Below are 14392 nucleotides of genomic sequence, written 5' to 3' on the forward strand. Positions count from 1 at the left end.
CATGTGGACTGAATTAAACATTTGAAATCAGGGCTCTCTTGGATTTTCCAAGGCATGTGATTACCATAATTAACAGGATACAGTGGGTTGGCCTGGGCACCTTGACCCCACACTGTTGATGTGGAAAGCATATTTGTAGTTTCTATAAAGCCAAATAACAGACGAACAAATAGAATAAAACCACATGCCATCTGGCACCATATCTCTTTTCCTCAACTAAATTACATATTCTTCCGTCAGAGCAAAGTCTGACTTTTATACATTTTTGAATCCTTCAAAGCACCTTGCCGGGTGCTGGGCACGTAGAAGACACACAAAGGCCCGTGTTTGCCTTAAATTCTCAACCTACACTTGATTTGAAGGGAGGAAGCCCTTCCGTGGTTTCACTCTCCAGCCCGAGCGCGAGCTGCTGTTCGTCCTCCTACCGCACGGGGGCGCGCTGGTAATCCCTCGAGGTGAGGACGAGCCGCTGGAGCGGCTCTTGGCGCGGGAGGGCCGAACTCCCACAATGCACCTTGTATCAACACGGCGCTGGTGGCGGCTTCGAGGAGGGGCAGGGGGCGCCCACCGGACCCGCACGCAGCACGAGGGGTATCAGGTGGGGCCCGGGTGTTGAGCGGCGACTGGCAGCCATGGCGGAGTCGGCGCCTGCTCGGGTAAGGGTGCTCCCGGCCGGATCGCGGGCGCATTCGGGATGGCGGAGCTCCTGGCCGGGGCGGGGCTCCTGTGGGGCTAGGGGTCCCGGGGCTCCCCGGGCTGCTCTTAGCCAACACCGTTTTCCTCACACGACCCCAGGGCTCTGCCTTCCCCCTCTTGGGCTCCTTCCTCGTCGGGCGGGAGCCCCAGCGACACACACTGTTGCCAAGAAACTTCTCCGAGGCTTGTTTTGTGTTTTTTGTTTTATTTGTATTTTGTTTTTTGTTTTTTTGAGAGATAGAGCGAGAGAGAGAGCGCGAGAGCGAGCGCGCGCACGAGCTGGGGGAGGGGCAGAGGGAGAGATTTTTCTTTTTTCTTCAGAGGGGAGAGAGAGAGAGCGCGAGCCGGGGGCGGGGGGAGGGGCGGTGAAGGAGATTTTTTTTTTTTTTTTTTTTTTAAAGAGCGCGAGCAGGGGGCGGAGGGGCAGAGGGAGAGAGATTTTTTTTTTTTTTTAAGAGCGCGAACGGTGGGGGAGAGGGAGCAAGAATCTTTTTTTTTTTTTTTTAAGAGCCTGCGGGGGGGTGGTAGGGGGAGAGGGAGAGAGAATCTTTTCTTTTTTGAGAGAGCTGGGGGAGGGGTGTGGGTTGGGGGAGTGGGGCAGAGGAGGAGAGAGAAAATCTTAAGCAGGCTCCATGCCTATCAGGGACCTGGAATTGGGGCTCCAGCTCATGACCCTGAGATCATGACCTGAGCCAGCATCAGGAGTCAGTGGCTTAACTGACTGAGTCATCTAGGAGCTGGAAAATGTAAAGGATATACGAGGTAAAAGGAAAATTATCCCAAATGTAAAGTCTGAAAATGTAAGAAAAGTATGGTGATTCATGGAAATGGGTAAATCTGAACAAATACTGACTGAATAAGACAGTAATAATCTTTTGTGAAGTTAAAAACAAAGGCAAATTAAAATACGTGGCAGCATTGGTGTAAAAGTTAGAAAGAGATCAGAAATCATTTGTTCAAAGGTCTTACAAATATGCTTCCTGTAACATCTAGGATACTTGCTAAAAGACTAGAAATTGGCTGTAAAGCTTACAAGTTAGAAGGGGAAATAGAATAAGAAAAAAAAAATAACCTAAAAGAAGGCAAGAAAGACAAGCACAAAAAAGGCAAAAAATCAATAAAAATAGATCAACAATTACAATAAATGTAAATGGACTAAATGTTCTAGTTAAAAAGCAAGAAGTTGTCACTATATGGTTTGTAAGAGATACAACTAAAAGACAAATGGTTGAACATAAAAGAGTATGAGGGGCACCTGGGTGGTTCAGTCATTAAGCGTCTGCCTTCGGCTCAGGGCGTGATCCTGGCATTCCGGGATGGAGTCCCACATCCGGCTCCTCCGCTATGGGCCTGCTTCTTCCTTTCCCACTCCCCCTGCTTGTGTTCCCTCTCTTGCTGGCTGTCTCTCTCTCTGTCAAATAAATGGATAAAATCTTTAAAAAAATAAATAAAACAGTATGAAAACATATCAGACTAATATAATCAAAAGAAAATTGGTTCAACTGTATTAATATTGCTAGAGATTGAAGGCCACTACTACTTTTGTAATGGTAAGACTCAATTTATCAGCTTGATATGACATTTCTAATATTTTGCATGTAATTATGTAGCCTCAAAATATGTAAAATAAACTGACAGAACTACCAGGAAAACTAGCATAGAAGACTGTAACAATTCCTTTCTACCAAGCAGAAAAAAAATTAAGGTGTAGTGCATCCAATAGAAGTTTCTGAGATTATGGAGATATTCTGCTTTGCACTGTTCAATATAGTCACTAGAAATATATGGCTGTTAAGCACTTGGAATGTAGGTAGTGTGGCTGAGAAACTGAACTTTTAATTCAGTTTTAATTAAGTTAGATTTAAATAGCCATATGTTTCTAGTGGCTTTTAGACAGCACAGATACACATTTTTTTAATCCATGTATCTGTTAATACATAATATCAGTGTATAGGCATACCTCAATTTATTGAGCTTTGCTTTGTTGCACTTTGCAGATACTGTGTTTTGTTTTTTAACAAATTGAAGGTTTTTGGCAACCCTGAGTCAGGTCTCTCAGCTGCCCTTGTCCAACAGCATTTGCTCATTTTGTGTCTTTGTGTCCCAATTTGGTAATTCTCACAATATTTTAAACTTTTTCATTATTATTATATTTGCTATGGTGTTCTGTGACCAGTAATTATGTTTGCTAAAAACTCAGATGATGGTTAGCCTTTTTTTTTCTTTTTTCCAATAAAGTATTTTTTAATTATGGTATGTACATTTTTTTGGATATAATGCTATTGTTCACTTAATAAAACTACAGTATAGTGTAAATTTATATGCACTGGGAAACAAAAAAAATTCATTTTACATGCTTTATTATGATACTTGCCTTATTGTGGTGTTCTGGAACCAAATTTGCAATGTTTCCAAGGTATGCCTGTATAGAGAGATTAATGAAGAAAAAATGAAGAGAGCAAAGGAGCCCCATTAGAAATGAAAGTGTGTTCTGGCAGTTGACTGTAGGCTGGGACCTTAGGTTGGGCTGTGGAACAGAATATCTCCACATGCTTTCTCTGTGTGGCTTGGGATTCTTCAGGTGTTTTCACAGAGCCTGCCTGCCAGTGAGTGATCTGTTCCACTTGACACGGAGTGGAGTAGAGACAAACTGTTCCTGACAAACCCTTCTTGAATTGCAGATTCATGAGCAAAGTAGATGCTGTCTTAAGCCTCTAAATACTGGGATTGTTTGTTGTGTAGTAATTAGTGGTTGGAACAAGTACCTAGGGAATATGTTAAAATATTGAAAGATATTTAAAGATACCTTAAAAAAGGAGTGGCAGACTGTGTATGGATACATTTATCTATGGATTGGATGCAGACAAAATCTCTAAAGATATTTTTGTGAGACTGTTTTTTTTTTTTTAGATTTTATTTATTTATTTGACGGAAAGCACAAGCAGGGGGAATGGCAGGCAGAGGGAGAGGGAGAAGCAGGCTCCCCGCAGAGCAGGGGGAACCTGATGTGGGCCTCCATCCCAGGACCCCAGGACCATGACCTGAGCCAAAGGCAGAGCCACCCAGGTGCCCGTGAGACCTTTCAAGTGTATAAAGAATATCAACATCCAGTATAGTCAAGATAATCCTCTAAAACAAGGAGGTAGGACTTGTTTTACCAAATATCAATAATTATTTTTTAAAAAGCTATGGTGGTTAAAACTGTAATATTGGGAAGGCAATATGAAAAATACCCTACAGAGCAAGACTAGAGATCCCAGATGCAGATTGCCATGTATGAAAATTTGATTCACTACAGAGATAGCATTACAAATCTTTGGGTAAATTGATGGATTTTTCACCATGTAATATTAGATCTATTGAGTTCCCATATGAAAATTTAGCCCTGTACCATACACAAATACCAATTCTAGTTGAGTTACTCAAATGTGAAAACAAAACCATGAAGTGTTTAAAAGACAGTATTGTGGGATATCGATATTTTTTTTCACCTGACCCAGAAGTTCAAATCATAAAAGAATTCTGATGAAACTCAACTACAATAATTTTTTTAAGGATTTTATTTATTTATTTGACAGCGAGAGAGCACAAGCAGGGGGAACAGCAGAGGGAGAGGGAGAAGTCCCAGGACCCTGAGATCATGACCTGAGCCAAAGGCAGATGCTTAACCATCTGAGCCACCCAGGCGCCCCTACATTAATTTTTTAATAAAAAAATAATTAAGTGAATTTTTAAGATGATGCATAAAGAGAAAATGTTTGCAACACGTATAGCATGGATAAAGATTAGTATCCAGAATTGTCAGAAATTCTGAGATAGAAAGGAAGTCACATAACCCAAAAGATAAACGGATAAAAGACTTGAGCTGGTAGTTTACTGAAGGAATTTGAATGGCCAATATATACTTAAAAGATGCTTACCCTTGTTAGTAATCAAGGAAAATGTAGATGGAAACCACGATGACATATTTCAGACCTCCATGAGGGACAAAATTTTAGTCTGACGGTAGCAAGTATTGACATAGTTGAGAAACATCCGGAATACTTAGGTACTTCTGACAGGCGTGAAATTTGTACAACTACTTTAGAAAACATTTGGCATTATTTACTGAAGTTCAAGTTGTGTATATATTCTGTTAGCCTACAATTCCTTCCTAGGACTATACCCTCAGGAAACTTACCCATGTCTGCTAGGAGCCATGTACAGTCCTGTTCGTTGTAGCACTATTTGTAATTACAAAGATGGGGACACATCAGTAGTGGAATGGAAAAGTAAATTGTGATAGTGTCACAGCGGAATATTATGCAGAAGTGGAAATTAATTACAACCATCTGCAGCAGCAGGATATTCTCAGGAGTTGTGGAAGAAGGATTCCATTTATATAAAGTCCTAAGATAGGCAAAACTAAAATAACCCATATTGTTCTGGGGAAAAAAAGCATTTGGTGAAAATGTGAAAAAGATTGCTAGTGAAAAATCAAATTCAGGATAGTAGTTACTTTAGGGAGTTGTACAGAGGATTTCAGAGGTGATATTTGTATAACTGAGTGGTAGTTAATGAAGATTTGTTGCCGTTACCTGGTACATCTTATGTATTGTGTAAGTTTTCTTTTTTTTAACTATTCAATATTAAAAAATCATGGTATCTCAGAAGTGACCTTAAATATTGTCTAGTCCACCTTAGATACCACTTTAGAATGTTATTTATTTAGTTTTTCACTCCAGCAGATTGAAGGTTTCTTAGCAACAGGGACCGTGTCTTAATGGTGACAGGTTTCAGACCATAGTGGCAGGCCCATTGTATGATACTTGATCTGACAGTATGATAGAATATCCGAGCAGGACTGCCCCAGAAAATTCAGAAGTATGGGCAGTGTAAGTGTACTTTTTATATTTCTTATTGCCATCAGGAATACTCTTAAACATGGACTTTATGTAAAAAAAATACATGTTTATTGAAGAAGTCAAACAAGCAATAGTTTACAAGGAAAGATTAAAATATCTCTTTCTCATCTCCCTGAGGTAAGTCATGTTAACAGTTTAGTTTGGTGAATATCTTTCTAGACCTTTTTGTGGGCTGAAACAAACATGCACTCATGTATTTTCTCTTCTTTAGGAAAATGGGATCATAGTAAATATATTTCCCTAAAAGTTAGATTTTTAATCAGCATGATATGATGAGAACTCTTCCAAACCATACATACAGGTCTAACTCATTATTTTTAAAGGTACTATAGTGTCATTTTTGGTTGTGCCATAATTTATTTAACTATTCCTTTATGAATAGACCCCGAGATTATTTCCAAACTTTGAATTTTTAAAGAATATTATCAGTAATCATCTGTGTATGGGTGTTAGTAAGTAATACCATTTGTTTTTTATAAGATAGAGTCCCGGAAGTGGGATTGCTAGGTGAAAGGGTTTTTAGTGACTTTTATGAGATTTCCCTCCATAAAGTTTGTAGTATTTTTCATTCCTTCCAGGAATGTTAATGAAAGTGCCAGTTTTATATCCTAGTCACCTCTGAATGTAGTTTCGTATCCCTGTTTTTCAAGTGTGTCAGCCTGGTGGGTGAAAAGTGGTTTCCCTTGGTTGTATTTGCACTCCTAAGTGCTTCTTGACCACCTGCATTTCTGCTCTCATAATTACTGAGAGTTTGCAGTTTTATTTGGTATTATTTTTTTTCTTTCCATTTTATACTTTGTTTAGAAATGTCCTCTCCCTGTTTGTTTTTACCCTTTGTTTATGGCATCGTTCATGGCAGCTAACATTTTTTTCTATCTTGATACTCTCAGTCGTGCTTACTAAGATAATTTACATAGAGTAAAATTCACTTTTCAGGCATATGGTTGAGTGAGCTTTGATAAATGTGCAGCCACCATCATAATACCAAAATATAGAATATTTCCATCATCCCAGAAAGTGTTCTTTTGCATTCACTCTCCTTCCCCCACCCCCAGCCCCTGGCAACCACTGATTTTTTTTTTTTTTTTAAGATTTTATTTATTCGTTTGAGAGAGAGAGACAGAGCACAAATGGGGAGAGGCAGAAGAAGACTCCCAGCCAAGTTGGGAGCCCGACATGGGGCTCGATCCCAGGACGCTGGGATAATGACCTGAGCTGAAGACAGACGCTTAACCATCTGAGCCACCTGGGTGCCCCTACTGATCTGTTTTCTGTCCCTACAGTTTTGTCTTTCCTGAATGTCATGTAAATGCAATAGAATAGGTCGCATTTTGTGTCTGGTTTCTTTAACATAGCATAATGATTTTGAGATCCATGTTGTTAGGTGTATCAATAATTTGTTCCCTTCTTACTGCTAATGTATGCTTGATACATTAATTATTAATATATTAATAATGTAACAGTATTGTATGGTGTACACCCTAAGGCTGCTGTAACGAAGTATTGCAGATTGAGGGGCTTACACACCAGAAGTGTACTGTCTTACAGTTCTAGAGGCTGGAAGTGTGAAATCAAGGTGTCCGCAGACTTGATGCCTTCTGTGGGCCACGACAGAGAATCTGTTCCAGACTTCTCTCATAGCTTCTGGTGGCCCCATGCATTTTCTGGGTGGCTCAAATGGTTAAGCATCTGACCAGAATTCTTGGTCAGAATTCTGACCTTTGCCTCCATTGTCACATAGTTGTCTTCTCCCTGTGTGTGTTCACATCGTCTTCCCTAAGTGCACTTCTGTGTCTGTCCAGATCTCTCCCCTATTTTATAAGGACACCAAATCATATTTGATTAGAGCCCATATGATGACCTCATTTAACTTGATTACCTCTGTAAAGATTCTTCTCTCCAGATCAGATCACATTCTGAAGTACCGGGGGTTGGGACTTCAACATACCTTTTTGGGGAAATAAAATTCAACCCATAACATATGGATGAACCGTGATTTGTTTATTGATTCGCCAGTCGATGGACATTTGAATTGTTTCCATCTCAACAGATAGTTTAAAACAGAAGAAGCAGCTTGATTTAACACCTCTCTTCTGCCTTTCGCTTAGTGCTTAGATCCTGACCCACCTTCCTGTGCCAAGCAAGCAACAAAATGCTGGGCCGCAGAAAGGCTAATGAGGCTTGAAAAAGCTAGAGATGAGCGACTGAAAGTGAAAAGCAGAACATGGGATGAAAGGAGCTTGTCCAACAATCTGATGTTCTGTTTTGTTTCATTTGTATTTATCTTTTACATTAAACTTTTATTCAAATCCTTTTTGGGGGGATAGTTAAACTTTATTTATTTATTTTTTTTTTAAAAGATTTTATTTATTTATTCGACAGAGATAGAGACAGCCAGCGAGAGAGGGAACACAAGCAGGGGGAGTGGGAGAGGAAGAAGCAGGCTCACAGCGGAAGAGCCTGATGTGGGGCTCGATCCCATAACGCCGGGATCACGCCCTGAGCCGAAGGCAGACGCCCAACTGCTGTGCCACCCAGGCGCCCCTGGGGGGATAGTTAAACTTTAAATCCACGTGTTTCAATAATGAACTGACTGAGTTGAGTCACTGGAGTAGGTCATGGCCAAGCTTACGTGTTCGTTTCTGTGCCATGTGGGTTCATTTTGTCCCGTTTCTCCAGACACTAAGTCCTGGCCCCAGCAGTTCTTTCACAGCTCTTTCCTCTCAGTGTCTTGGTCTCAGTGTCCTTGTGGATAGAGAAGCAGCCTTGAAGAAAGTGTATGCCATATAAAAGAACCAGAAGCTTTGGGGGTTGAGGACTGAAATGAACATGCAGTGAGTGATACATGGGGGTCAAAGGGAGCTGTGGGGAGACTCCCCACATGTTGACGTTAGTAATGTTGAGCTTCAGCTGTAGTGATTTTCCTCCTCAGGGACAGATCATAAAAATGAACCGTGTAAGGAAAATATCAGTAGGCTTCATCAAATCATGTCCGTAATCATTTATAAAGGATTTAGTTGGTGTTATTCACTCTACTAGCTGCTTGGGTGCAGAGGTAAATGAGTTGAGCCCTATAGGGCCTGCTGAGGAATTGTGTCTTTGTTTGTCTTGGAGAATATGCCAGGTGTGAAGTGCAGGTAATAAGACATTATGTACAATATGATTTCAACTTTGTGGAAAAACCTACTAAGTTAAAAGATTAAAAAACGCTTAGAGAAATACACCAGAATTCTAATAGCTTTTTTCATAATGGTGGTATTTCACATAACTTTTTCTTTCTATTTTTTAGTATTTTCTTTTCATACTGTACGTGTGTGTAATTTGCAGTATCAGAATATAAAAGAGTCTGCTTTAAAAAAAAAGTAGAAACTAGGTAATTCTAAGCACTCTTGGACCCACTGGACCCATAGTTTTCTTTACCTGATGTTTGGAAGCGACACCGACTGACCCTGTGTGTGATTCTTCATTCAGCACAGGAGGAAACGCCGCTCCACACCTTTGACTTCTTCCACACCGCCCCCACAAGCGACAGAGAAAAGCTCTTACTTGCAGACCACAGAGCTCTCGCTGTGGACCGTGGTGGCTGCCATTCAAGCCGTGGAGAAGAAGATGGAGTCCCAGGCCGCCCGGCTGCAGAGCCTGGAGGGGCGGACGGGGACGGCCGAGAAGAAGCTGGCTGACTGCGAGAAGACGGCCGTGGAGTTCGGGAACCAGCTGGAGGGCAAGTGGGCCATGCTGGGGACCCTGCTGCAGGAGTACGGGCTGCTCCAGAGGCGGCTGGAGAACATGGAGAACCTGCTGAGAAACAGCAACTTCTGGGTCCTGCGGCTGCCCCCGGGTAGCAGTGGAGAGGTCCCTAAGGTAGTCCCCTTGGGAATTGAAGGTTAGCCTAGGGCGCCTGGTGGCTCAGTCAGTTAAGCGTCTGCCTTCAGCTTGGGTCATGATCCCGGAGTCTTGGCATCGAGTCCTAGTTTGGGCTCCCTTCTCAGCAGGGAGTCTGCTTCTCCCTCTGCCCTTCACCCTGCTTGTGTTCTCTCTTGCTCACTCTCTCTCAAATAAATAAATAAAAATCTTAAAAGAAAATGTCACCTGTGAGCAACCTCTTTAAAACAAACAAACAAAAGACCCTAAATGGGGAGCCCTCCCCTTTATTATTTAAGATTCTGAGTTGCTGGCTTTTCTTTCATGACTATGACGGGAGACACTCATTGTACGACATTTGTGATTTCAGGTGTCCAGGTCACTTGAAAATGATGGAGTCTGTTTCTCAGAGCAGGAATGGGAAAATCTGGAGGACTGGCAGAAGGAGCTCTATAGAAATGTGATGAAGAGCAACTATGAGACTTTGGTCTCTCTGAGTAAGTAACACTTTTCTCTGGAGAATTCTCTTTCAGACATCTTTACATCCCTGGCCGAGTAGCTTGTGACTCAGACTACACCTGTGATTCTAGTTGGCTTTGGGTCCTCTGTTGGTCTCGGCTGGGTTGAGAAATGGGAGTCTCCAAAAAAAAAAAAGGAGAGAGAGGAAGAGAGAGGGAAACAAAACGTAAGAGATTCTTAACGATAGAGAACACAGGATTGATGGAGGGAGGTGGGCAGGGGGATGGGCTAGATGTGTGATGGGCGTTAAGGAGGGCACTTGCGTTGAGCACGGGTTAGTTATATGTAAGTGATGAATCACTAAATTCTGAAAAAATATTACACTATATGTTAACTAACTAGAATTTAAATAAAAATTTGAAAAATAAGAAAAAAGAAATGGGAGTCTTTAGGTCCTCAATTCATGAAGACTTTTGGAAAGGTCTTGGTGTTGTATATTATTACTTTTCTGTGGTCACATAGTTCTTGATAATATTTACTAGTAGAAAAGATGTCATCATTATAGTGTAATGTGTATTGTAGTGTAATGTGACCAGGGTTCCTCATACTGTTTTTAATACTTAAAACTGTTTGACAGGAAATCCTTTGTTACCTGAGATGAGGCAGGCAGCACAAGTTAACCAAAAAATTTTTCTTGGCCTTGGCTGGAATTACATTCAGTCCCTGTGAGCTCAGTGTCTATTTTGTGTTAATTAGAAGTGCTGCTTAATAGATGTACATCTTTATATATAAAATATTAGCTGTTAGATTTTGGTAGACAGAATTTTTTTTTTTAATATTTTATTCTTTTATTGGAGAGAGAGATTGAGCATGGGGAGGAACAGAGGGAGAGGGACAGACAGACTGCATGGAGCCTGTCGTGGGGCTCAACCCTACAACCCTGAGACCATGACCTGAGCCAGAACCAGGTGTCGGGCACTCAACCGACTGAGCTACCCAGGGACCTCTGACAAAATCTTTTAACACTGAGGTCCATGGAGGAGTGTCAAAAAGGCCAGTGTGACTGGAGCAGAGAAGGAAATAGCAGAGGGGAGTCTGTGACGTGGGCCGAGTTCTGTGCTCTGCTAGTGGCTTTTTCTTAGTCTGTCCCAGCTGGGGATAATGGTGCCCCCTCACCTCACAGTGTGTCAACGTGGGTGAAATGAGATACGCTGAAAGGAAGCGGCACTTGAGACCATGTACGAGTGAGGGCGGGGTGGTGCGGAAAAGGGAGTGGGCTGGGGAGCCTGACTGCCGGAGCCACGGTGACTAATGAAGGAGCGTCGGAGGCAGCCGCTGACTGAGGAGATGTTTTGAATTGGCTCTCATTTCCCAGTTGTCCCAAGCTGCCACTGGCGGGAAAGTGGGAAGAACAGTAGTCTTTTAATCTTTTGAACTTTTAATATGAACCCCATGACATTGGTCACCTTGCTCATTGGCAACTGACCAGTGCGCAGTGTGCTTTTACTATCTCCTGGGCTCACACTGTGCCTATTCCAACCCAGAGGTCCTTGGCCAGCCAGAAGGAGAAGCGGAATTGGGTGCAGGGATGCTGGGTGACTTGGAGGAGGAAGGTCCTGGTGATGTCCACCCAGGTGAGTGGATCCAGAATATTCCATCCCTCTCTCCACTCCCTGCAGCCTATAATGAGCTTCCCCACTGCTAAACTGCCAAACACTGATTATCAGCAACCTTATCTGGTATTATTTATTTTAGATTTCTTTATGGTTTTTGTAAGTTCACCTACATATATACATCTTCATTTATTACCACCAGGGAGTCCTTAAGTGTTGTGACCATATCCTACTTCATGTCTACGCTACTGTACAGAATAGAGTAGCTCTAGTGAAAACCTGCTGGAGATTGAGGTTGGTCAGATCTTAGGAGTGAAGCTGTCTGGGTGAGAGGCAGGCAGAGCATTTATAAGCCAGGTATTTGGGGGGAATGTGCAGGAAGACTGGGGCTGGATACATGAATATTTAAGCATTAGGTTTAAGGGTGGTTGGTGTTTTTTGTTTTTTAATCGTTCACATTTATTATTTTTAAACTCTTAAATTAGTATAGTTATAGTATATTTTGCCATTTTTTACAGGAATTGAATACACATTTATGGACAGCCTTAGAGAACTATCATTTATAACATCGTTCTAGAAAAATAATCTGTTCAGATTTCTCTACCTGAAAATGGGTTTAGTTTTTCAGGTCTTAGAACCCAGTGTCCTTCTCCAAATTGCCTACTGCCCTTATCCTGGGGTGCTTTGATTTGAGCTCTTCTGAAATTCACAGGTGTTTGTTTAGCTCTGAAGAAACCGACAGTGCCAGAATGTGATCTTTTTTGTTGGTCTTTCTCTCGGCAGCAGAAGGGGTTATGATCAAGCAGGAGATACAGTATGCTCAGGAAGGCTCTGCGGATCTTCCTGGAGAGTTCTCTGGCATTGCTGAAGAGCAGGCTTTCCTGAGCCCAGAACATGCTGAACTCTGGGATGGTCAGGGTGGTTCTGTCCTCTTGGATTCAGGCCCCGGGGACACTCACCTGGAGGATCCCATTGAGGGCAGTAGAGACCCTAGCAGTGGCAGAACTCTGAGCTGCCTGCCAAAGCAGAAACCTAGTAGGCAGGTGCATCTGGGTCAGGAGTGCGGGCAGGGTCTAAAGCTGAAAAGGGACGCTTCTGGCCCCTATGAATGTTCCGAGTGTGAGATCAGCTTCCACTATAAACAGCAGCTAGCTACACATCTGCAGACCCACTCAGGGTGGGGGACTTACACATCGTCGGAGCCAGAGGAGAGCCTTAGACCCAGGCCGCAACTTAAGCCCCAGTCCAAGAGGGCAAAGCTGCATCAGTGTGATGTGTGCATGAGGAGCTTCAGCTGCAGGGTGAGCCTGGTGACCCACCAGCGCTGCCACTTGCAGGAGGGGCCCAGTGCTGGCCACTGTGTCCAGGAGAGGTTCTCGCCCAACAGCCTGGTTGCCCTGCCTGGCCACATCCCTTGGAGGAAAAGCCGGAGTTCCCTCATCTGCGGTTACTGTGGCAAGAGCTTCAGCCATCCGTCTGATCTGGTGCGGCACCAGCGCATCCACACGGGCGAACGGCCCTACAGCTGCTCCGAGTGTGAGAAGAGCTTTGTCCAGAAGCAGCACCTTCTGCAGCACCAGAAGATCCACCAGCGGGAGCGGGGCGGGCTGGCCCTGGAGCCCGGGAGGCCCAATGGCCTGCTTTAAGAGTGCCAGCCCCTTATCCGTCCGGGGGGGGCAGAAGGGGCTGGCATTGGTCCCCCCGAAGAGACACTGTGCAGTCAGGGACTGACTGCTTCCTGAGGAGAGTCACTTTGATTTGCCTTCCCTTGGCTAAGACCAGGCCCAGCCCAGAGGCTGTCCTTTGAACTGTGGAAGCGGAGGAGTCCGGGGCCACTCCTCTCTCTGCTGTCTCTACCCTGCTGTGGAGCTTGTTGTCTCTGGCACCTTCAGGTCTTCAGTTTTCCCATCGGGGCTGATATTCGTGGGCTGGGGTTGGCTCTCTGACCCTGCAGGGACTGGTGGCTGGTTCCAGGTCCTGTCCCAGCATTTCAGGTCTCCCCGTGAGGTTGGGTCAGGTCAGTGGAGCAAGCAGGTATGTGGAAGAGCTCTGGGACGCATAACCCTCTCTTTCCTCTTCTTTTGTAGTCTCTTTGTTAAAAATAAGTAGAAGAAATAATTTAAATGACTGCTTACCCTGTTCTGAGGAAACTTTTTTGGAATTAGATTTTAGTTGATTTAAAAAAATACAGTCTGACACTTGTTTTTTTTAATTTCCAGCATTGTAGAAGTTGTTCCTAACATGGGGACTGGGCCTACCCTCTACGAGGGATTTGTTTATGGGGCTCTTTTAGCCCATCCACGCTTAGTTAGGTCAGATATCGGGGGCAGAGTGCTGAGCTCCTTGTGGTGGTCCTTGTTCATATGGGGCTAACTGAAACCAGAGGAGCAAGAGGAGGAGAGTGGTAGGGAAGACCCCAAAACCCCTGCTGAGAATGAAGAGTCCTGTGACAGAGCCAAGAACGTGCTGCTGCTGCTCGGGAATCCAGGTTTCTCACCATCATCCTCTTCCCCTTCCGACGTGGTCCTCGCTGGGTTCTGCTGCCGCCCAGGGTAGAAGACTGCTGCGTTACTTCGGTTGTCTGACTTGTTCCAGTGGGTATTGGAGTTCGTTCTTAATACACCAGTTGTTTCTTGAGATTGTGTAGATTACACATTTTCCAAATTAGTTCTGGGATTGACTGTTCCAGAGGTGATGGAGAAAAAGCACAAAAATGCTTGTTTCTCAGGAGTGTTGAATGCCTGCCCCACTGTTGTTTGGGGAGATGGGAGTGGGCTTCTGGGTCCGATGTGAATGTCCCCTTTGATGATTTACAGTTGCCTAGAATAAAACTTGGTACTAGCAAAAATAAAAACAAAA

General features: G+C 43.4%; 1 protein-coding gene across 1 annotated transcript; it reads left to right on the plus strand.

Annotated features, from left to right (window-relative positions):
• Window positions 1–479: 479 nt before the first annotated feature.
• On the plus strand, window positions 480–14392 carry ZNF212 (zinc finger protein 212). The gene is made up of 5 exons (XM_026479120.4): window positions 480–656; window positions 9072–9461; window positions 9832–9958; window positions 11465–11554; window positions 12317–14392. Exons 1-5 carry the CDS (start codon window positions 633–635, stop codon window positions 13177–13179), a joined length of 1494 nt encoding a protein of 497 aa, XP_026334905.1. The 5' UTR covers window positions 480–632; the 3' UTR covers window positions 13180–14392.

Source organism: Ursus arctos, unplaced genomic scaffold (assembly GCF_023065955.2).
Source record: "Ursus arctos isolate Adak ecotype North America unplaced genomic scaffold, UrsArc2.0 scaffold_3, whole genome shotgun sequence".
NCBI lineage: Eukaryota > Metazoa > Chordata > Mammalia > Carnivora > Ursidae > Ursus > Ursus arctos.